The sequence below is a fragment of the Sphaerodactylus townsendi genome, linkage group LG04, assembly GCF_021028975.2.
Source record: "Sphaerodactylus townsendi isolate TG3544 linkage group LG04, MPM_Stown_v2.3, whole genome shotgun sequence".
In the NCBI taxonomy this organism is placed as follows: domain Eukaryota; kingdom Metazoa; phylum Chordata; class Lepidosauria; order Squamata; family Sphaerodactylidae; genus Sphaerodactylus; species Sphaerodactylus townsendi.
In genome coordinates, this window is record NC_059428.1 from 31,200,139 (window position 1) to 31,224,638 (window position 24,500).

At 48.6% G+C, this 24,500-nt stretch overlaps 1 protein-coding gene across 1 annotated transcript; it reads right to left on the reverse strand.

Moving 5' to 3' along the window:
- Positions 1-464: 464 nt before the first annotated feature.
- CDX2 (caudal type homeobox 2) lies at positions 465-24,500 on the reverse strand. The gene is made up of 3 exons (XM_048494885.1): positions 23,990-24,500; positions 11,821-11,966; positions 465-1,262 (listed from the first exon to the last, which is right to left on the reverse strand). Exons 1-3 carry the CDS (start codon positions 24,498-24,500, stop codon positions 1,062-1,064), a joined length of 858 nt encoding a protein of 285 aa, XP_048350842.1. The 3' UTR covers positions 465-1,061.

A 24,500-nucleotide genomic window follows, 5' to 3' on the forward strand; every position in this document is an offset into this window, starting at 1 on the left:
AAAGATTGCCAGGTGCCCTAGACTAGATCAAAACTGAATTCCTTCTTTCAGGTTCTGTGATTACATACACTCACACAACACACACACACACACACCCTTCCCTCATAAAACTAGTTCGGTGACCATCCATACCAGGCTTATGAGCTCTTTTACAAGGGACTATCACCCAGGAGGAGGAGGAGGAGGAGGAGGAGGAGAGGAGGGGAGGAGGAGTTTGGATTTATACCCCACTTTCTCTCCTGTAAGGAGACTCAAGGTGGCTTACAAGCTCCTTTCCCTTCCTCACACCACAACATACACCTTGTGAGGTAGGTGGGGTTGGGAGAGTTCCGAAGAACTGTGACTAGCCCAAGGTCACCCAGCAGGAATGTAGGAGTGCAGAAACACATCTGGTTCACCAGATAAGCCTCTGCCACTCAGGTGGAGGCGTGGGGAATCAAACCCAGTTTTCCAGATTAGAATCAGCCTGCTCTTAACCACTTCACCACGGTGGTTCTCTCAAGGAACTCACTTGGGAGTATTTTAAAGCTTTAAAGTATTTTAAAGCTCAGCCTTCTTCTATATGAGCTGCTGAGTTAAAGGGTCATTCTTTGGGTATAGATTGGATACTGGGAAGAGGGGGAGAAATATGGTTTAATGGGTTCCCCCCCCCCATTAGAATTTATCATTAGCCCAACAACATTGGCAACAAACAACAATAATAAAAAGGCATTCCAGCTCAATTCCCTGAGATTCAGTAATTTCATGATGAAGAGAAGTGTTGGTTGAAAAGGGTTGGCTACGTGGCCCCTACTGCAACATGGAAGTGGAAAAGCAAAAAAACCCCAAAATTAAAAATCAAACTCCCTTCACTCCTTGACCCGGACAATTGTGGAGTGCTTGCAGTGCATTTTGTACAAATGTGAAGCAAAGGGTGGAGGGAAGTCCATCCTAGTGCACAGGTTGGAAGGACAGTCGCAGCCACGCCCGGTAGATTGTGTGGATGGACTCCTGGCCATTCCCACCAGGGGGCTGGTGTGCACAAGCCCCTCCATTCAGCAAGTCTTTTGTCCCATTTGCTGTCACTGTGCAGGGGGCGGTGCTAGGCCAGGGGCACCCAACACACCTCCGTTGGGGCCTGAACCAGTTGTCCCTGGCTGCATAGAGGAGACTGGGCTCATGGGTTCTGATCCGCTGTGCACACCACCCGGCTGAGACTGTTGCAACTTCTTCTTGGTGATTTTCCTCTCCTTTGCCCTCCTGTTCTGAAACCAGATTTTTACCTGGAGAATAGAAAAACAAAGTAGGTGCAGGTAAATTAAAAAGTTGCTGCAGTACCTGGTTGGATTCTGAATGCAAATATGTGACATAGAAGCTACAGCTGAAGCTGGAACTTTGGATACCTTTGAGGAGACATGGAATTCAGAGGAACGTATAATCTCCATAGAAGTCAGAGGTGTAGCTCCAAGGGGACGGGGGGGGGGCACGACGCACTGGGCACAAGTCCCTATGGGGGTGTGGCAAGGGTGTTCTGGAGTGGGGCCGGGGCATTCCATGGCAGGATAGGGGCGTGGCAGGGGCAGAGGACACACCAGTGCACTGGAAAGGTGTAGCTTTCCCCCCTTGCTACACCTCTGATAGAAGTAGACTACATAAGGAACGGGGTAGCCAACAAAACATAGAGAAAAACGACTTGCTCCTTTCATGGAGACTTGATGCATGGAAATAGGCAGCTGATTCCTTCGGTGGCATAGAAGCAAATCACATCACCTGGCAAATAACAGCCTACTAAACCTATCTTAAAGAGACAGGACATTTTTCTTCCTCTGGGCACTTGGCAAACCAGCTCGAACTCATCTGGGGGAGTGGGGAAGGGAATGAACCAATTCCTTTTATCCTGTATGTCCTTACAACTCTTAAGTACATGTTTAACTTTTCCCATAAAATTGATGAGGATGGTATTTAATTGGACCTATAAGCCAAAAGGTTTTTTTTTCCTGTATGGGGAGTCTAAGGAACACAGGAAAGATTGCAGCCAATTTATGGCTATCCTAACATTGAACAGGTTTGTTGTTATTCAGTATTTGCAGTAATTGGCTTTTAGGGAGCCAATTTGGTTTAGGAATTAATCACATTATTAAGCCTGCTGCATATGAGATTGGATGTGGAATGGTTTACTCCTAGCAAGTAAGTTGTCAATGCAACATTTTAAAAAAAATGTTTTTGAAAAGGCTTGTGTATATAGTAGCAGAAAAGTAATAGACCAGCCAACACAAAAGGATCTAAAACAAAACAACAACATGAGTATATGTTCAAAATATATCAATCTAGGGTTAGGACACTTTAAAGATTAATTGGTCAATTGTTGTTTCAATTTTCAAATGATTATGCTTGCAAATAGGGCAGCCACCCCAATGCCAGCTCTTGTTTATGCAAGCAGCAGAAAAAAGCACCTCCATTACTCACACGGAAGCCTGACTCTGAACTAATTGATTTCCAGGAAACCCAAGGACACCTGGAATATGGGCGGAGTTCAGAGTGAGAAATGTGGGTTAGTTGGACTTTGAGAACTACAATGGGGGTTTTTGCAATAACCTCAGAGAACATGATTGGTAGCCTGGAATGTTTCTTGACCTCTGATAAGTGGAATGGGATAAATATGTCCAACATGTTAGTATACAAAGGTGCCCTGCAACCCAGTGCATAAACCCAGTGAACTAGTGCTCTTGGACTTAAAAGCTATTCACACCATAAACCTACGCCACCATGCCTAGACTCCACCCAAAACCGGGGCAGATAAAGTAAATACCACTCCAAAATCTTCTTTTCAAATGTTCAGAATGGTTCACGTATCGTTTTTCTGTAACCCCATCAATAATCTTGTAATGCAATCAAGTTTTATTTTAGTTGAATTAAGATTGCATTACAATCTTAATTCATTCTTAATTAAGATTGCATTACAATTTTAGTTGAATTATTATCACACGTACACACACACCCTTTTCAACAGGAAAGCAGCAGCTGAATTTACAGTGCGATTTGGAAAGGGGCTTTCCTGCCTCACACTTTTACCTACTGTCCTGTTACCCTGCCTTAGCCCTGAAATGTGTGCTATAAGGGTATTCGAAACAAGAATGTTTCTAAGATTATGTAAGATGTGCCTTCTCCTCAAAACTAAGTATCCAAAAACCAACTTTCCATGCACTGATGCTGTGAGAAGCCTTCCAAAAAAGACATAGCCTTCTCCTCGACACCCATCAGGACTTCAAATTCACAGTTAGATCCAAATTTAGAGACAAGCAAGATTTGTAGGGTATAATCTCATCAAAAGTTTAGACCCAGAAAATCTTGTTGGTCTCTCAGATGCCGCTGGATTCAAACTTAATTGTTCTACTGGAGACCAGCATGGCTACACTATCTAAAGTCACAGGTTCCTTCCATCCAGTCTCACATAAAAAGAGGCAAGACTCAACTTTAGTAGAACCAAGACCAACAACATCTCCAGGGTATAAAGTTTCAAGAGCCACAGCTCAGACAGCTTTAAGTCAATATTGGTCTTTAAGTCACTACTGGACTTAGAATCTTACTCTCCTACAGAAAACCAGCACGGCTGAACACCTGAAACTATATAATGATGGCAATTCAAAGAAAGGCCCCATTAGCCTTGGAGTGCCCATTTCCCCCTGGATTTGCCACTGGGTTCCATTTACTTGGGATGCAGTCAGCCTGGTGCTTTCCTTGTGTGAAGGCCTGAAGCTGCAAGCAACAAGTCACATATCACGGTACCAGAAATGATCTCCTAGTACAGTGATAGCTAACCTTTTCGAGACCGGCCCAAACTGCAACCCAAAACCCACGTATTTATTTCAAAGTGCCAACATGGCAATTTAACCTGAATACTGAGGTTTTAGTTTAGAAAAACTGGTTGGCTTTGAGGCGTGCAGTACTCCAGAGTAAGCTTGGTGACAGTCGGTGGCTTTGCTTTGAAGCAACCATGCAACACTTCCAATGGGTGAATTACAGCCCTAGGAGGGTTTACTCAGAAGCAAGCCCCATTGCCAGCAACCGAGCTTACTCCCAGGTAAAGGATAGTGCTTCAGTTCTTCGCATGAAAATCAGTGGGGTTTAACAGCACTTAACAGGGTTACCTACACTGCTTCCCCAAAACTAGGTCTTAGGTTTAATGCTACTAATCGAGCCCAGCGGCCCAGGCCAGCCTAGATGTGTGTGTGTGGGGGGGGGACTCTGTTTGCGCGTGCCCACAGAGAGGGCTCTGAGTGCCACCTCTGGCACCCATGCCATAGGTTCGCCACCACTGTCCTAGTACATCTGGACATGCTGGGAGGCTGTTTCAAAATGGTCACCTGCAGCTGGTTGTCTAAGAAATCTCATTTCTAAATTCTAATTTATAACGGGAGCCATGTATTTTGATTAACGCTGGAGGGACATCTGACTAACTGCAGCTTTATAATTGCAAATATGGTGTGCAATTGAAAACATGGCGCATTTTGCAACATGTAAGCTTTCAACAGGATACCTGTAGAATTCCTCTTTTCCTGCCTTGTATGATGAACATTGTGTGCTGTTCAAGGGCTTAACAGGAATTCCCAGTGTCAGAGGCTTTACTCTGTAGGATTGAGTTGTTGAATTTAATAACAGAGGGGCTTTTGTTACAGTAGCACAGACAGCAATTCACCAGTTTTTGCAGTTATGCATTCATCTCATTAAGAAAGCTATCAAAATAGGATGAGTATCATATTCCTCAAATTTCTTCAGATGTATATCTACAGTATAGGTCTATGCAGTTTCTGTTATGACAAACACCCATATGTATATTGTGTGTCATCATCACACACATCACACACACATACATTATTTGGATTGCTTGTTCACTTTCAGTGGAATGAATTTATATGCTTACTCTTTATTTGTGTTCAGCGTGGTGCTTTATAACGTTTTTGCATTTTGGTTGCTAGAATTTCTGGACTTGATTATTTGCAACTGGTTGTTTGGTAGCCTGATCCAGATGTGAGGGGGGAGCTCTACAGGGGCAGCGCTGCCTTCGCCGCACCACCTCCAAAGGGGTTTTGGGTGGTGTGGAAAGGCAAAACCAAGAACCATTAGAATAGCCTCATTGGGGGAAAATATTTCCCAGTGGCATAGGTCTGCAGCTGGGAAGGAAGCCATTCTTGGCTTGAAACCCCAGTGGAAGCTAGCTAAAATTGTTTCCACCCCTGGGAATATCCCCAGTCTGCTCCCCACTTTACTGGTGTGCTCTTCTTTGCCAGTGTAGCTTTGGGGTTGCAGGCCCCTATGGGTTTGGGCACCACACAGCTGTGCAGTGCCTGCCTGCTGGCATGTTTGCTCTCTCCACTGGTGTAGGTATTTTGGAATGCCAATAAAGGCCATCATGACTCACTGGTGTAGGTGGCCCTTACTCCAGTGAGCCTCCACCACTCCCATAACCTATTACCCCTCCCCCCCCCCATCTGGATTGAGCTGTAAGGAATCGAAATTCTATATTCAGTTTTATGAAGGGTATATTTGGATCAGTGCTCCAGAGATATCTGATTAACTGCTGGCTTTCACTGTTGCTTATGTATTATGTTCTGAAATCTCCTCTTCTGTCCTATCTCATCTTTCTTTGTATGTACTCAACAAGTGTGAAGACAAGTTCTGGGGAATGTTCACTATTTTGCAATATGTTTTGGTTGGCTTTTTAAAAAAAGGTTTTACTCTACCGTTTTGAATGTCCACCCCCCCCCCCCACAGTAAATGAGCCCCACAGATATTGGGCATTATTCAAACCAGGTGCTCTGAAGACAGCCCAGTCAATGAAAATAGAATGTTCAAAAGTAATTGTTATAGAAGAATATCCCTCCTTTCTATCTTCTTTCCCTTCCCTCCTCACAACAAATACCCTGTGAGGTGGGTGGCTGAGAGAGCTCCAAAGAACAGTGACTAGCCCAAGGTCACCCAGCTGGCATGTGTTGGAGTGCACAAGCTAATCTAGTTCACCAGATAAACTTCCACAGCTCAAATGGCAAAGCAGGGAATCAAACCTGGTTCTCCAAATTAGAGTGCACCTGCTCTTAACCACTACACCACACTGGCTCTCACTATGACCACTGCTGCTCTGTACCTCAGGGGATGATTGGAGAATTCTACTTTTTCTACATCCAGCATTCCTTAAGGACTGCGTACTCCTATACAAACCTACCCAAACCAGTCTGGTAATCTTCATGTACACCCCCCACCCCCGCCGTCTGAAGCTAGATCCATGTAAGGGCCTTGGTCATAATGCTGGAATTCCCTCCCCAGGGAGATTCAGTTGTATCCCTTTGTCATTGTCCTCTGCCAGTGAGTAAGGACCTTTTCCCGACCTTCCTCTCCGCTTGTGTGTCTCTGTATTTATATGTTTTTAATTGTTTAAAACATTACCTATAAACCCATCTATCAAACTCTGTTTTTGATTGTTTGACCTTGGGGTTTGACTGCTTGACCTTAGAAGCCCTAAACTGGTTAGAAAGGAGGAATACAAATGTTTTAAACAAAAAATAAATAAAGAGAAAGTGATGATGCCCTCCCCCACGCAAGTTTGTGGAGATCTCCAGCTGTTTAATCAATAGCGATGGGAAATAACTCTGCATATGCTCAGTCAGACTGTTATGGACTTCATACGATTCATAATAAGCATTAGAAATGGGTTATGGGATGGCAACTTTGGGTTAAAAAAGGTTATGTTTATTTGTTTATTAATTCTTGTCAGCTTGATTAGGAATGGTAAACATGACCTATGGGCCTTATCAACCCTTTGAAGGGTTTCCAAAGGATCTTGTTAGAGTTTTACCAGCTTTCCACACAAATGATGAAGCCATTTGCTGGGATAGCATGTGCAGTTGATGCTGTTTATAACAAATACTTTGTCTTTGGGGAGATATGAATATATGTGGTCTCCAGAGAAGTAATGTTGTACATATCTATTCATGTTGAAGGACAGAAAACTTGTTAGGAGGACAGGAGAAGTTTCTAAATGTTAGGCTCTAATTAATGTATAGTTTCACATCAAATTCGGGTGGAGTTGACCTTTGTAGCATGGCCCTTGAGTACCTGTTTGGTGACAAACTCGGCCCTCCAACCCAAATTTGACACCTCTGACTTGATAGCAATCAAAACAGCCAACTTATCTGATAATGATGCCTTTGCCTTTGCTAGGATGACTCTGGAGAAATACACCAGCAGTTTGCAGATTTTTTTTCTTTCCACCCCTCTCTGCCTGCTGCCGTTATCATTAGGCCTTAAACCTGCCATTCTTCACATTTTTCCTCAGATCACACACAAAAATACCCTTTGGGAGTGTCCAAGATTTTAGGTAAGCACTTTCAGATTTTGTTAATACAGGATAGCAAGTCATCTGAGAATCAAATATACACCCTATAGTGGTTTGGATCTAATAGTGAATTTACATAGGTGAAATGATTTCCACCCAGAGTGCTCCCCTCCCCTGCAATGTCATTGAACCCCTCCCCTCCCAAGGAGCACTTCAGGAGACATTTTGGGTTAGAAGAAGAACTCAAGGATACTCAAGGTGGCTTACAAGCTCCTTTCCCTTCCTCCCCCTTCGACAGACACCTTGTGAGGTAGGTGGAGCTGAGAGAGTTCCAAAGATCTGTGACTAGCCCAAGCTCACCCAGGCCAGAAGCAATGCAGGAGTGTGGGAAAACATCTGGTTCACCAGATAAAGTTTCTGCCACTCAGGAGGAGTGGGGAATCAAACCCAGTTTTCCAGATTAGAATCCACCTGCTCTTAACCACTACGCCACCTGCTCTTAACCACTACATCACATAAGCCAATGAGAGAGTGCAAAAGTCATGTTCCTCTATCTGTGAAAACAAAGCTTTGGATCCAAACCAGTGTGTAGGTTTCACATTAGAATTGCAGAGAGATTTAAGCAAAATCCAATTTCGAGTTTCACCTGTGGAAATGAAAGCTGCAATTCCAAAACTGCTTAAGCCAGTGGTTCTCAACCTGTGGGTTGTGATCCCTTTGGGGGTCGAACGACCCTTTCACAGGGGTCGCCTAAGACTCTCTGCATCAGTGTTCTCCATCTGTGAAAATGGATAAATGTTAGGGTTGGGGGTCACCACAACATGAGGAACTGTATTAAAGGGTCGCGGCATTAGGAAGGTTGAGAACCACTGGCTTAAGCCAACCCATGTTGCAAACTCTATTACACTGAACAAGTCTACTCCCCGTCCTCACAGATACTTATGTTGGAAGGTATAGTCACTCCTGTTTCACTGAACAATGGAATGACTTTTTAAAAAATTTACAGATTATACCTGAAACACATAATATGTGAAGATGCCACTGTTTCATTCTAGGAAGGACATTTATCCCCCCATCAAATGCGTCAGTTGACGTATGGTGACTGGCGGATTTTCAAGGGGAGATGTCCAGAGACCATTGCCTGCCTCTGCATGGAGACCCTGATATTCCTTGAAGGTCTCCCATCCAAATGCTGACCACAGCCAACCCTGTTTAACTTCTGAAATCCCAGGCAGGGAAGGACAACAGTCAACACATTTTTTTACAGGCATCAAGCTTGTTTATTATCTGCATCTCAGCTGAACCAGTTACTGGGGTATGCTGATAGTTTGTTGATTGTTTACACAGATGCATGCAGAAATTCTATTCATTCTATGGCTCATTTTATTGAAACATTTGTTCAGATTATTTAATATTGTAATGTTGCATGTTCTGGATAGCTGTTCCGGTTGGTTTAAATAGGAACAGTGTCTCTTTCTATTACTTTCCCTCACACTTAATTGCATCCTCAAGTCCTCACCCAAGTGAGGACTTCTCGCCTTCTCAGATTTCAGGCTGATAAGACAGAGTAGCCTGTAAAATGGTTTTCAGACCTTATTGTTCTGCAGTGGAACAGCAATACTTCAGTCCAGTGGCAACTTGAGGACCTGTTTAATGTATAACCATTTGAGAATCAAAACTCCTTTTGCCAGATACCTGAAGAATGGAGCTTTGACTCTTGAAAGCTTATTAATATCTCCTTTTGGACAGTCCATTCAAATTTCCATTTGAAGAGCGGACTGTAAAAGGAAGAAATGTTAATGACACCCAGTTGTATCTGTTGTTGGATGGCCATCTGGATGCTTCCCTGGAAGTTCTGGCCGGTTACCTGGGAGCTGTGTTGGAATGAATGAAAGAGAGCCTTCAGCGAAGATGGGGATCATGTGGCTGGATTGGAGGGAGTTGATTGGGGAATGCTGGCTGTTGCTCCTGAATGGCATGTCTTACAGCTGCATCAGCCATCAAGAGTTTGGGTGTCCTCCTGGATGCCTCCTTGACTATGGAGGCTCAGTTAGTGCACACCACTTGGGTAGCATTCTTACATCTGAGCCAGGCGAAGCACCTGGTGCTTTATCTTTCTCAGACGATCTAGCCAACGTGATCCATGCAATGGTCACCTCTAGGCTAGACTATTGCAATGTGCTCTATGCACGGCTACCCTTGGGCCTGCTCTGGAGGCTTCAACTTGTCCATAATGTGGCAGCGAGGGTCCTTATGGTGTCCTCCTGGTGGACATATATACAACCCGTGCTCTGCCAGCTGCACTGGCTTTGGGTGGAGCACCAAATCAGATTCAAAGTTCTTGTACTAGTGCACGAAGCCCTCAACAATCTGGGACCAACATACTAACAGAACCGTTTCTCCTGGTACATTCCCCAAAGGTCTCTCTCTCGACAAACACTAGTTTACTGGTAGTCCCTAGCCCCAAGAAGATCTGGTTTGTTTCAACCAGGGCTGGCTTTTTTGGCCCCGTTCCAAACTTGCGGAATGCTCTGTCTGAGGAGCCCAGGGCCTTGTATGATTTTATGAATGTTATCTCAACAATGCCGTTATGCAGAGTCTTATGACAGAGCTATTCCACCAGGCATATACATGGTTGAGGTAACTACAGCTAACCATCTAGGCCTCTCCCCTCCCCCCATCTTTGATCTCAAACTTTTTATCTAGCCATCAGGGCCCTTTGGAGTTATGGGTGTTGCTATTAGTTAGTCTTGTAAACTGGAAAATTACCACCACTTGGATCTAACAGTATGCTTTATTGTTGTTTTAGATGCTTTTAAATGTTTACATACATATGTTGTGAGCTGCACCAAGGCTCAAAAAAGGGGAGGGGTGGCATATTAAATGAGATATATAAATTTCAAGGTACAGTGAGATAAAGCTGAGAGGAGTGACAGTTTGTACCCCTCACCTATACATGCCACATAGGTGGGTAAAGAGCTTCTCTCTTGCCTGTCATAAAACACCCTCAGACTGCTTGTCTCGTCTATCAAAACATCCAGTTCTCACATCACCTTGTTTCTGTGTGTGTTCCCATGACTGTCATGTTATCTTTTACTCTTCAGGATGGAAGCCGTGACCGTTCCTAAGCAAAGTGATCAGCTGCCTATCATGGGGGGAGGGATTAGAGGATGGGTCACAGCAAGACCAATTTCCCCCTCCCTCTCTTATAAGCTTCACAATATGACTGTCTCCCACTTCACCCAGCCTCCTCAAGAGCAAGTTTACCCAAAGCATTTGTCTGGCCCTCCAGTCAGGCTAACCAGCAGCAGCTGAAATGCATCAGGGCTCCTGCCGATATAGTCAGCAATGTGACAGGGAGGGGAAAATGCTGGACACGGAAGCAGAAATGAGAGACAGCCCTTCTCAATGCAAGCATGGGCTGTTCTGATTGGTTGGCACGCATATCACTCTCTTGCCTCCTATTGCCCCGCCCCTACTGCTTGCTCTGAGAGGAAAACAGAAACTTAAATTATTGCTATTATTAACAAAAGGTATATCCCGCCTTTCTGCCATTTACAAGGGCCACTAAGGCCCTAGAAAACATGTAAGATAAAATTGCGTTACAAAACCATTACGATCAAACCCAAACATATACCATTGAAACAACTTTTAAAAGAGTTAAGAAATAGTGTTTGAATTCATACAAAAGGTAAAAACAGTGGTTAGGAAGCAGGGATCATTGTAGGAATGCCAAAATGGGGGGGGGGGCAGGAGGGGAACCTTTACCTGCTGGCAGGAGATGGAAGCAGAAGGCGAGCATGGGGAAGGGAAAGCTGGAAGCAGAGTGCGAGGACTTGGTCTTTCAGCTGCCTGGAGGAAAACTATTCTGTGCCTTTAGCAGAGGAGCCAAAGGGTGTTATTTACCAAGTGATGTAATTTACCTCCATGCCCAGAAAAGCTTCCATTTTCCCTTTCCACATATTAAGCCTCTGTCAAGGATGTCCTTCTCCAAGTGAATGATGGGCAACTCCACCACCACAGACATCTTGGTGGCATCAGAAAAAACAACAACACCAATACTGACCTAGTTGGTTCAGGCCCAAAAGTTGAATGACATTTAATTCAGATTAGTTATCCCTCCAATATTTATCATTAGGGGTCTGTTCATGTTATATTTTGATTAATCATATCCTAGTTAATTAAATTAGGTTGAGTGGTTTGACCAGGATCTGGGACAACGAGGTTCAAATCCCTACTCTTCCATGGAAGCTTGCCAGATGACCCTAGGCTGGTCACTGTCTCTTAGACTAGTCTACCTCACAGGGTTGGTGTTGGGGGAATGAGGAGAATGATGTTGTAAGCTTCCACAGGTCTCCACTGGGGAGAAACACAGTGTGTAAGCACTGAAACAATCAAGAGAACAAAACCATCTCTCATTGTTTGCAGGGTCAAGAACCAAAGCAATTGGGCAAAGAGAATTGCTGGGGAACCTTGGACATTTCGCAGAGCAAAGCATCAGTCTGCCCGACCTGTCTCTCTGACAATCCCAGTGTGGCTGCCAGCTCCGCTTTCCTCCGGATGGTGATGTAGCGGCTGTAGTGAAACTCCTTCTCCAGCTCCAGACGCTGGTGATCTGTGTAGACCACACGATACTTGTCTTTTGTCCGGGTTTTCACTAGGGAGACAGACAGTCACAAGTCAGTACAACAAAACACACTGGCAGCACAAGTTCTCTGATATATTGGGTGAGGATTCCATTTGACTTGAGCAAGAGCTCAAAAATAGGGTAATGATTTTTATTTTGTTTTTTCACTCTCTGCATTCTGTGTTAAAGTTTTGGTTACTTTAATAAGCATTAACAATAGAACAGAATATGTTCAAGTTTCACTTCTTTTCCCTTATTTTGTTCTGTGTTAAGTGCTTTAGGCACAAATAGTGGACTTTTATATGTTGAATGTTATGGGGGGGGGGTGTTGTTGTGTTTTTTAAACAGATTCAAAGTAAAGGAAATTTTTAAAATAAAAAAAAAATACCTAGTAGTCTCCAACAATGAGGAAGGGGAATTAGAGAGATGGGTATGGAATAGTGTAAATCTAAGCAGAGTTACACCAAGTCCTTTAAAGACAAATGTATTGTATTTATCATATGCCGGGAGCCATCCTAACCCCATAAGGGGAAGGGCAGCATACAAATCAAATCAATTTTTTTTAAAAAAATGTCCTGTAGTTTATTCAATTCTCACCGGCGTCTGAAGGAATGACATCTTCCTAACCCACTGACTTCGGTTGCCTTAAAAGATATAAGGATTTGCTGCTGACCCAGAATATTTTCTGAGTCTGGACTCCTGCTTATATGGTTTCCCTGCTCCTCCAATATAAACTCTCCAATGGGTTTTCAAACAATGCACGCTTGTAAAACAAGCAGCTGCTGGATTTATGACCTCCAAGCTAAACACCAACATGAACTGATTCAAGTGTGAGGACCGAGGCGGCTGAGTTTGTGTTTTTATTTTAGAATTTGACATCCTGTCATTGGGCCTGTTGCAGATGACAATAAAAAAATAATTTATTTGCAAGTAAGCCTTATCAACAGAAAGTACTAGAGATTTCAGTTAGACTTGTGTCAAAGATTTATGTATTTATTCCCTTTCTTCATTTATACCCCCTCTTTTTGAGACCCAAAGCAGCTTAAAGCATTCTCCTCTCCTCCATTTTATCCTCACAACAACCCTGTGAAGTAGGTCGGGGGGGGGAGAAATGGTTAACTGACCCATGGTCACCCAGCACAGCAGGGATTCAAATCTGGGTCTCCTAGTCTGATGGTGGCTCTCTGAGTGGAGATTTGAACCTGGGTCTCTCCAGTCCCAGTCATACATTTTATCCACCACACCATGTCAGAGTGGTAATAGGAGCAGCAGTGGTGTAGGAGGTTAAGAGCTCATGTATCTAATCTGGAGGAACCGGGTTTGATTCCCAGCTCTGCCACCTGAGCTGTGGAGGTTTATCTGGGGAATTCTGATTAGCCTGTGCACTCCCACACATGCCAGCTGGGTGACCTTGGGCTAGTCACAGCTTCTCAGAGCTCTCTCAGCCCCACCCACCTCACAGGGTGTTTGTTGTGAGGGGGGAAGGGCAAGGAGATTGTAAGCCCCTTTGAGTCTCCTGCAGGAGAGAAAGGGGGGATATAAATCCAAACTCTTCTTCTTCTAATACCATAACGCTAAGTGGTCTCTCTCTTCTCTGCCTTTTCAGTGGAATTTTTATCAGGGGAGATGTGGGATGAAAGCAGGAAATACCAAACTGCCGTTGGGATTTTTCTGAACTATGTATGGTTTTATTTAAAAGTGGGTGTGGTCTTTTGGCCCCATGTTTTATATTGTAATTTTTGATATGTTGTGAGCTGCCCTGCACGGGGGAAGAACTGCAAGGGGAGAAAGGGCAGCATTAGAATTTAATAAAATAAAATAGTGGCAAATTGCATTCTCAAGTCATACATGGTGAGGCCCAAGACATGTGGCAGTGGGTAGTGCTGGACTTACTCTAGACCAGTGGTGGCAAACCTTTGGCACTCCAGATGTTATGGACTACAATTCCCATCAGCCCCTGCCAGCATGGCGAATTGGCCATGCTGGCAGGGGCTGATGGGAATTGTAGTCCATAACATCTGGAGTGTCAAAGGTTCGCCACCACGGCTCTAGAGAAATACCCACACAGGCATGAAGCTTTGAAACCACTAACCTCAGGAAGGCTCAACATTACGTTATGTTCAGTGTGGGACCTGGTTTTATTCAAAACTCGCCTAGAGCAAATGTTTTGGAGACGGCTGCCTATATATGTATCAAATACTCAGCGGGTTGTACGGCCCAATGGTCTGACTCAACTCGAAGCAGCTTCTTCAGTTCACAGCTGACCGCCAGGCTAATTTTAATTGCCGTTTCTTTCAAAGACAAACACCACAAACACATGTTTTGCTTATCCTGAGAGCAGGGGCCCTTTTGTGTCAAATGGAGACACCCAGTAGTCCCTATAAACACCGACAAAGTCCCTACATGCTGGCCAATTGCAGGAAGCACAAAAGAGAGCCTGAGGCAGCTTCAAGACGGCTGGTCTTTCCAAGGGACACAAGGTTATCTATCGCCCAGGCCTTGCAGCCCCGCTAGCTATTTTCTCCAAGGGCAGGTCACACTACATTGTTCCCAAAGGCAAGCATTTCTACCTGAGACACTGGCTACTGATTAACGGCGGGAAAATGAAGCTTGGTGGCTGGGGCGGGGGAGTTTCTTTGCCACCAAAAAGCTACATGGCCTCTTCTAATTGTATAACAAAAACAAAACAAAGGTCAAGAAGGTAGCCTTTGTATTTCCCTGGAATTCCTAGCACCATAAGAGGGGCATAAACGGGGGTGGGTGATTATGGATCTCACAGTATTTAAAAGGCAGGGCAGCCCACTTCCAGAAAAAAAAAGGGGGGGGGATGGCAATGCCACTGGAGAAGACCCTTTAACTGAATTAAAAGAGAATACCTCAATCTGATAGAAGAAGAGGAGGGGGAAAGGGAGGAGGAGGAGGGCAAGCAGCCATGTTGGTCCACTAGGGAACATGTAGAAGAAACAGTCTGCAAAATATTAGGACCAGCTAATAAAACCACATGACAATTCTCCAAACTCTGCCCCATCCGGGCAGCTTTTACAATGTTTTGGAGTCTTCCAGTGAGATGGAGAAACTGTACAGCTCATATTCCTGCGCAGTTCAACAGCCCAGACTCCTGGGATGGCCAGTTTCGGTACCAAAAATTGTTCCGATGGCTATTAAAATAGCATCAAAAAAAATGAAAGGTTCAGATTGTGCATGGCTGCTGCAGGACAGAAAGGAAGATGCCCCATATCAGAAAGCTGGGATCTAAAATTCAACTGAAGTTTCTAGTTATTCATGAAAAAATTCAACTCTCAAGTGATCCTTCATTCCAAGGATAAGGTTCTGTTTGAAAGGGCTGAGATTTTTTATTCCAAATAAATGTCGTTCAGGCCACTGTTTTCATTTCATCCACATGTAGAAGATTGGAGGAGCATTCCCTATGTTATCTGGGTTGTGGATCTAGATTTTAGCCCTTTGGACCTTAGAAGTTCACTTTCAGTCTGAACAGGATTGTTAGAGCTGTAATGTCAGCAGCCATCAGAATAAGGCACTCCAGTCCAAATTCAGGAGTAATTTTGATGGGAAAATAACATCTAATATAACCATGCATGGGAACTAACTGGACTATGGAACATGAAGTTACACTGGGATTATTTGTGGGTTTGACTCCGAAGTCACACCCAAACACACCAATAAAGTGACTTAATTCAAGGCTCTTTGATTTCAGCGCTGAGCATTGAGGTGCCTCACTGTGCTCACAAGTGGGACTTTATTATATTATTCCGTCCATAAATGGTGTAACCTTCGTGAGTCTTAGTGAGAAAGGTGGACTTTAAAGAGTTAAGTAAATAAATCTATCCCCCAAATCAATGTATCTGCAGGATGCCCTGGACAATCAGAGGCTGATTCCGCATGGGCCAAAAACAGCACTGTGAAAACGGTGTGAAAATGGATACTGTTTTCACACCGTTTTCACACCACTGTTTTTGGCCCATGCGGAATTAGCCAGAGAAGACAAATCTATTCCAAGGAAAGGGGATCTTGTCTACGAGAGATTCCTGACCAAATCTGGTTCCCGTTGTTTTAATATTTTGAAAGATACATTTTTATACCCTTTTTGTAAGCCGCCTTAGATACAGATTATACAAAGGCGGGATATAAATTTTTAAAAATAAAGTTAATATATTAAATTCAGTTCTTTTCTTTTTTGTATTGTCGAAGGCTTTCACGGCCAGAATCACTAGGGTGTTGTGGGTTTTCCAGGTAGTATGGCCATGTTCCAGTAGCATTTTCTCCTGATGTTTTGCCTGCCTCTGTGGCTGGCATGCAGAGCAGGTTTCACCACAGAGGCAGGCGAAACGTCAGTAGAAAATGCTACTGGAACACGGCCATACAACCCAGAAAACCCGCAACACTCCTTTCTGTTTTCTTTTTCTTTTGGCAAATGGGATGCTTTCTGGCATCTTATCCTTCCTCCGCAAAAGAGCCACTCTTGGATTAAGCGCTTCTCCGCCGGGGTTTGCAATTAAGAAGAGCAAGTGCGCGTTCCTGGTCGGCTAGGCTGCGCTACTGACTTGGCTGCTTCTGGCCCGCCCCGTCGGGGGTCTGCCTGGAGTCGCGGGGGGGGGGTGTCGTCTTGGCTCCGCTGGGGAAGAGTCCCCCGGCAGCCGGCCAGCCAGCTCTTCCCTGCCAGGAGGACAAGGGAGATCAGAGGCCAGACCCCCGAGCAGCTGAATGGGCAACGCGCCGGCCAACAATGCCCGACAAGGCGATCTTATCAAAGGCCCTCCACCCCACCCCTCCCCCCGCGCAGTCTGTTTGCCCGGCCCGGCCCGAACAAGCGGCGGCGAGCGCTTTCATCCTCCCTACGCTGCATATGAACAGGAGCCCCGGCTGGCTCCAAAGGCAGCGGTTGAAAGGAAGGAGACAGCCGGGGCCGGCCCTTCCCCGCCCCACGCTGCGCAAGGACTTTGGGGGGGGGTGTCTTTTACTCGTCCCTTGAAAGTGGGGGAGGCGAAGATGAGCTGGATCGCTTTCATCCCGCACCCCAAGGCAGTGGAAACCACAGCGATGGTCGGAAATCCCCCGCGTTTGCTTAACGTGGAGGGCATTTCTCTCCACTATCATCTTGGCAGAGGTCTCTTCCGCACGTGCGGAATAAGGCGCTTCCGTTCAATGCACTTGGCAGCTGGATTTTACTGTGCGGAACAGCAAAATCCACTTGCAAACCATTGTGAAAGTGGATTGAAAGTGCGTTCTTTTGTATGAAGGGGCCAGAATGAAGAGCCTCAACCAAACTGCCACGCCTTCCCCGTCTCACATCTGGGAACATCAAAAGGCCCACTCACAGGCAAGCCACGTTCCCTGGAGCGCTTGCAAACTCCGCTGCTGGCCCCGAGAAACCGCGCGGGGCCAACTTGATTTGGAAAGGCCGGCGGACGGTTTCCAGTTCCCTGGGCTGCGGTGAAACTCCAGCGACGACCCGGGCCCTTCTCCCAGCCAGGCTAATCGGGAGCGAACTTTGCCTCCTCCACCCACAGATCAGGCCTGCGAGGTAGGTCAGGCCGAGCGAGAATGACCGGCCTTGTTGTGAGTGACCCAACTCTCCACTCGATATTAGGGCGACGATCCCGAAACATTTCACTTGGGACTGAATCATATTGAATAAAACGAGGTTTCCGTGCATTGGAGAACACGTTCCTCACTGTTGATTGCACTGACTGACACTGTGACATCCGCCTTGAGTCGCCGTGAAAAGGGCGGACTACAAGTAAAGTCAAAGGCAAGGCAGCTGACTCCTGCCCAGAAAACCCGGCGCCAATATTAAAAAGTTGGGCAGGGTACAGAGAAAAGAGACCTCCTGAGAGCCAGCCCCACCTGGTCCCCTGAGTCCCCCTGCGTTGGCCCCAAGAAACACGCGTGATGTGTTGTCGAAGGCTTTCTCAGCCAGAATCACTGGGGTGTTGTGGGGTTCCCGGGCTGTATGGCCGTGTTCCAGTAGCATTTTCTCCTGATGTGTCGCCTGCATCTGATGCAGGGGAAAATGCTAATGGAACACGGCCATACAGCCCGGGAACCCCACAACACCCCAAACACGAGTGAACCAAGGCATTTCCAAGGTGACCAGGGGAGGAGAAAGGGAGGATTCGACCGTCTTCTTCTATGGGCGGCCGTGGAGGTGGAAGAGCAGGTCAGGAGCCAGAGCTTGGAGTATTTGTAACATCATGGATTCCCCCTGACTGCGCCATTCCTGGGACATCCTTGTGGGGAAGAGTGGCAACAGCCCCAGCCCCTTCCTGGGGTGGGGGATGCATTTCCCAGCTGACCCGAGGCGGAGGCCTCTGCCGCCCACCACCCGACTCCCCCACCCCACCCAGGAAAGGGGGAGTGAATGAGAAGGGAATGGCAGATTTCGGTATTGACTGCGAAAATTTCTGCCCTCCCCGCCTCCGCGGCTGCCTTTTCCGGTCAGGCCGCAGGGAAACAATAGAGAGGAAGGTGTATATCAAAGGGAGATGGGTTTAAAGCCCCCTCCCCAGGACAGAGGAGGGTCTGCGCAAAGAAAGGGGAGGCGGGGGCGGGGGGGGTGGAGAGGGCCAGCGCCTGGCTCTGAAGAGTCAGATTAGCATCACAAGCCGACTGGGGGAGGGGGGGGCTCTGCTTCTCCGCCCCCTCGACTTTGGAGGGGCTTCTGGGCAAAGAGCACGAACATTCATTCATGCCAGCTAGAATGGCGATCTGCCGCCTGTCAGTGGTCCGAAAGCCCATCGCTCCTGCTCCCAAAGGGCTGTTGCACAGTTACTAGGGAGTAATCCCGTACAACTCAGTGGCGCTCCTCATTCAACAGGGATCGGAGCGCGGGATGCTATCCGAAAGCGATTCGGCCTCTCGTTTGGACCGGGTTTTGTTGTTCTCGCCCGAGAATCTCTTGCCCATCTGGCGTTTCTGTCGTTCGTGGATAGCACAATCGGTTGTGCCGCACAACACGCAGTCCCTGGCCCCTTCCACACATGCAGAACAATGCACTTCCAATCCACTTTCACAATTGTTTGCAAGAGGATTTCTGCACAGTAAAATTCAGCTGCTAAGTGCACTGAAAGTGGATTGAAAATGCATTATTCTGCATGTGCGGAAGGGGACCATGTCAGTCCCTCGATCCACAAGCTCCTTCTCGGCACTACTCATCCCCCAGCCCATCCCCCAGCCCGAGGTGGCAGGTGGTGGGTGCAGTTCTGAACAGAGCGATTCTCTGCTGCTTCACTCAAGGAAGCCCCACTGAAGTCGATGGGCTTAAGAGTGCACCATCATGTCGGAATTTTTAAATGGGGGGGGGGGGGCTACAGTAAACAGAGCTTCGCTTGCGGAAAGGGATGGGCCCATTCGGTCACGACGAAATTAAACTGAGCTCCTTGAATTTAAGCCCCCTTGATCCAAACTCCCCGGTTTCCACTGGGGAAAGAAAAGAAATAGAAATCAACCATGCAGTTTATGGGACTAAAAATAGAAATCAACCATGCAATTCCCGGGGCTTGTTCTAAGGGGTCAAAGAGTCGGTCGGTCAAAGAGTCGCGGCTCATGCAGCCCCAGACATTTGGGATGCCACCCGTGTGTAAACACAGCGTGCGCCTAGGACTCCACAGCAAACCTGCCCTAGGAATGGATCTTTGCTTTACTGCATTGCTTGAGACAACTTGCTAAGGTCAGCCGGAGTTGGTGATCCTCCCCCACCCCCACCCCCACCCCGCCGGCCTGGGGCTGATCGAAACTCACCCAAAGAGCTGAGATTTGAACCCCAAATCCCAGGAAGCTCAGGCTATACTGGCAGGCGAGGAGGCAGGTATCCAGCGGCTATCGCTTCAGCCCGGCTTGCCGTAGCAAGATAACAGGGTCCGATAAGAGCTCCTTCAACTGCCCGAGGGGAAGAACAGCTCAGAGAAGCCAGGCGAGATCTGCAAATGTCATTCCCCGTTTGAAGGGCTGCTGGGTCCCGGCCTGGCTCTCTTGCAACGGGAGAGATGCGGGAAAGAGGTCCTTTGGAGGCGACAGGCATTGCAGCAGTGGACCAAGTGACAGGCCCGGCCTTGGAGCTCTGCCTCCGCAGCGCTGGTTATTAGCGGGGCCGGAGGATGCGTGGTGGGGCATATAAAGGCATGGGCCCAGTGAGTCAGAAACTAATGCACAGCCAAGCACACCCCGGAGCATGATTTATAGGACTGTAATTGGTTATAAAAATCTTTTAAGTGGCTGTATGCAGGGCCTCCGGCAGCCGCGGAGGGGTGGATGTCAGCACTTCCCCCAAGAATGAAATCCCACGTCAGGACGAGGCGGATAGGTTGCTGGCGGACGAGTCTTTACTAGCCGGTTCTCTCGCTTGCTACAGGAGGCTCTCATCTGGAAAGCCAAGTCTGTTTTCCTTGAAGGGCCTCCAAACGAGGGAGGTGGGTCTGGAGCCCCTTCCGCACATGCAGAAGGAAGCACTTCCAATCCACTTTCACAATTGTTTGCAAGAGGATTTTTGCTATTCCGCACAGTAAAATCCAGCTGCAAAGTGGATTGAAAATGCATTATTCTGCATGTGCGGAAGGGGCCTGGGCTTCCAGTAGGGTCCAGGGCAGGGAAGAACTGATATGCCAGTAAAAAGAAAAGGGGGGGGGGAGAGAAAGAAACCCTGCACGTTGAAAGCTAACATGACCTGCTTCTACACAGCTAGACCTCTTCTCCTTGACTTGCTGGTTTTCTAGGTGAGGGGAATTTTTTTTTTTTTGTATTAGTCAAACGAGCTCCCGCCTGACACATTCTCCTCACCTGCTCCAACTGACCACCCCGGCTGCATTCCAGAGAGACAGCAGCGGCTTACCTGTGCCACCTGGACGACAGCCACACCTTTCTGAGCCCACTGCCTTCAACAGACTCAGAAGGGTGCTGAGAAGATGACCAGCCATTATCAGGAAATTCTCCAGCCCAAAGGTAATCCGTGCAAAAAGCACATAAAAAGGCAGTGAAATTCCTGATGCTTTTAGCGCAAACCTCCTTGCTGGAGTCCACACCCATCTGACCTGTGGCTGTTGCTGGCGCATGAACGAAATGAGCACTGGATCGTGGCCTTCCCACCAAGTAGCACCTTTGGGCGTGGATTTTTGGGTTTTAAATGCCAGTGGCATTAATGACACTCGCCAAGAAAATAAAATCCTACTGGAGTCTAACAAAACCAGCGTTCTGGGGTCTTATCGGTGAATAAAGGCCACCTTTGATAAACGGACAAGCCAAGACAGACGTTGTTTTAAAAGAAAGAAATATGCTTCCGCTCAAATTTAATATACATGTTTTATCAATTCGCTTCAATTATTCGCATTTCCATTCTGAGTGGAGATTCAAGCTCCGGAGCGGGTCTACTACACACGGCTGCATTTCAAAAGCCCACTCTGTGAATGGGTACATTGCATCTTTCCAGTCAATAAAGCACTAAATTCCGGTCGGATCCCATCGGCGTTGCTCGGAAATAAATCCCCACGGGACCTGCTTCTACACAGGAAGCGTTTAGGATCAGCTGCAGGGTTTGGGTTGATACCGATTCCAGTCGCGTTTCACTTCAGCCCCCGCTCCGATCTGAGCGTTTGAAGCCTGATGAAGTGTGGAGCTGAAGGAGCAGGATGCGAAGCAAATGGAAACGAGCAAGCCACGCGTCTTGTCCTTCAAAACGGATCGACGTGGACGTCGGAAGCCCCATTGATTTCCTATCACTCTTCTGAGCGCAGCAACTGCGGGTAGCCTGGCCCAAGAAGCTGGCCAGTGAAGGCGATTCTCGCGGTTATTTGCTTAATTTATGCCCCATGTTTCTCCCCACTGGGGAACGGAAGTGACTTGCAACATCTCCCCCCCTTCTCCAGTCCATCATCACAACAGCCCAGTAAGGTAGGATAGCCTGAGAGTGCGATTCGGCCAATGGGCTTTCCTGGGAAAATTCCAGTTTGGGTATCCGAGATCCTAGCTCTAGCCATTAAACCGAGCAAAATCTGCAGAGATGGGTCTTTGGTTTGTGGAGTTTTCTTCCGACACCGAAGAGACCCCCAGCCCGCGGTTCACACAAGTTACCCCCCCCCCCCCCAATCCCCTCTGTGTCTGCTGGCCTTGCATATGAAAGGACACTTTCCCTGAACTCTCCAAGAAACTAGGTCTCCATGGAGCTCCTGAATTCGAATTTAGCTGTTTTTTCAGGCGGTATTTCACAGTGCCGCAACCCGGAGCGTGTGGGCCAATTCTGCACGGGACACCCACCAAGCCCCCCCCCCCCCAATGCCCGGTTTAAAAATGTCAAGGAGACAACACGGCGGTCAAGGAGAGAGTTGATTCTTGCTCCAGGCAAGATTTTCTGCAAACAACAGGATTCTCCGCAGAACACTCCCTCCGAAGGCCGCTGCTTCGAGCCTGGCTGGAGCAAACCCCCCCCCCCCCCCGCCGCCTCAATTCTTCCGTCTTCAGCAGGGCCATGAACCCGTGCGGAAGTTCAGGGCGCTTCCTGGGACTCCCCAAGCGCGTCGCTCCGAAGAAAACGCGGTCGGATCCCACTCCTGAGACAAACCGCATGGGATCTGCAGTCTCAACTCCTCGTGTCAGTGTGGGTGCAAAGTACGTCCGGTCGTTTGCCTTTTTACAGTCACCCACGCCGATGATCCGGGACAGAAAACCTTTCCTGGGGTGCCTCTTTTGCCCCCCCCCCCGCATTCCCAGTGCGATAACGTAGAGTTATAGAGTTGGAAAGGACCCCCAAGGGCCATCAAGTCCAACCCCTTGCCACGCAGGAAAGCGACCTCCAAAATAGAAACGCGCCTTCAACGTTCCCTAAGGACGCCTCCGCAGGAGTCGGCCCTGAACCACCAGCCCTGCCGGCCTTCCGGCGCTCGGGCAGCAGCTGAGCAGGGGCTCCTTTCCTCCCGCAAGCCGACCTGCCTGGACTCCGCTTGGACCCGGAGCTGGGGCTCCAGCAGGCCCACGGGCGGCGGACCTGACCACGACGAGGCCAGCCCTGGGGAGCTCGGCCGCCCGCCGGGATTGGCGTCCGGGTCCTTTGCTAGCCAGTCGGGAACCGGGTCCCGCCGGAGGACAAAGCGAGGCCTGAACGCCATCCGAAGTTCCGCAGGGGGGAGATTCCGGTTGTGATGTTCCCGGGCGGCCCATGGAGAGAGCTCAGGGGGCGGCAGCTCCGCAGCCCACACGCCCGACGGAAAAGCATCGCTTCGGAAAGCCCCCTCCCCCGGCGGCTGCCAATGGGTTTCCTGGGTCCTCTTTCGCGGGATGTGTGTGTGTCACTGGGTCGTTTCTGGCAGGGACTGCAGCAGCAGCAGCAGCAGCTCCGGGGATTGCAGCCCTGGCCGGGGGCCGTGGTGGAGCGCCGCTTGGCTGCAGATTGCCGGATCGTCCTGACCTGATCTGGGTTTCACGTTTTCGGGACCCGATCAGACACGAGGGAGGGGGTGAAGCACACCTTCACTATCCCCACTGAAACAGCTGGGTTTGCTTTTGAGTAAGTGTGGCTGGGATCGGGCAGCCTCCTCACAAGGAGTTTGTTGCGAGGGGCGTGAGGGAAAGTAAGCCCCTTTGAGCCTCCGTACAGGAGAGAAAGGGCGGACTCTTATTATTATTATTATTATTCCTTCAGCCTTCCCTGTCGGGCGGCCGGCAAGGCGGCCTCCTTCGTTCTCGTGGGGCCGAGCCACGGACTGAGGTCGCTAAATCTGCACTTTGGGAATCTGAAGCAAACCAAGGGACCGAAATGTGTGTGTGCCCCCCCCCCCTTCCAGGCCCTGCGTCAGTCTGGCACAATCAGAGAAGCAAAGCTGGACGCCGGTCTCCGAGGACCGGCCTGGGCAGTCTCCCAGCGGCCGAGCCCCCCGCATCCCTCCGCCAGATCCACAGTCCCCATACCTGTGGGGCGGGGGGGAGCGCTGAGCCCCATTTTGTCTCAGTGTATATCCCACCCACCCCTCACCCCGGCTTTTGCGGAAGGGCCACGGGCCAGGCTGCCTCTGCGCTCCTCGTTCCCCACCTCCCCGAGCTTCCCGCCTTACCGGGTCCTCCTAGCGGGGGTTTCCTCATCCACTCGCTGCCGCAGAGACTCCGTCGCTGGCCGCCGGGGGAGAGCTGCTCGGCGCCGGGCGGCGGGTTGAGCGACTGAATCAGGCCCCCGGCGGGGGGGACCCCGCAGGGCGGCGCCGGCGGGCCCTGGGCCGGGTGGTGGAGGTGCGGGTGCGTGTGGTACTCCCCGGCGGGGCTGTAGGTGGCCAAGCCGGCGGCGGCGGGTCCATGGCTCGGGTTGGGGGCGGGCGTGGCGCCCTGCTGCCCGTAGCCGTTCCAGTCGTCGCGGAGGGGCGCGCCGTAGGTGGCCGTCCAGGGCGAGGCGGGCGACGGGGCGTTGTCCAGCCCCAGTGTGGCGGGCACGTGGTAGGCGCCGTAGTCCGGGTACTGGGGGGCGCCCACGAAGTTCTGCGCGGCGGCGGCCAGGTTGATCCCCGCGGCGTGGCGCACCGAGCCCGAGTACATGGACGGCCCCTCTTTGTCCAGCAGGTAGCTCACGTACAT

Bases quoted from the DNA above. Each gene is read 5' to 3' on its own strand.
- CDX2 (XM_048494885.1), bottom strand. From the start codon at position 24,500: ATGTACGTGAGCTACCTGCTGGACAAAGAGGGGCCGTCCATGTACTCG. The intron at 11,967-23,989 runs GTAAGGCGGGAA...CTGTCTCCCTAG, and splicing joins ACCCCCGCTAGGAGGACCCG to TGAAAACCCGGACAAAAGAC. The intron at 1,263-11,820 runs GTCGGGCAGACT...TCTATTCTCCAG, and splicing joins TGGGATTGTCAGAGAGACAG to GTAAAAATCTGGTTTCAGAA.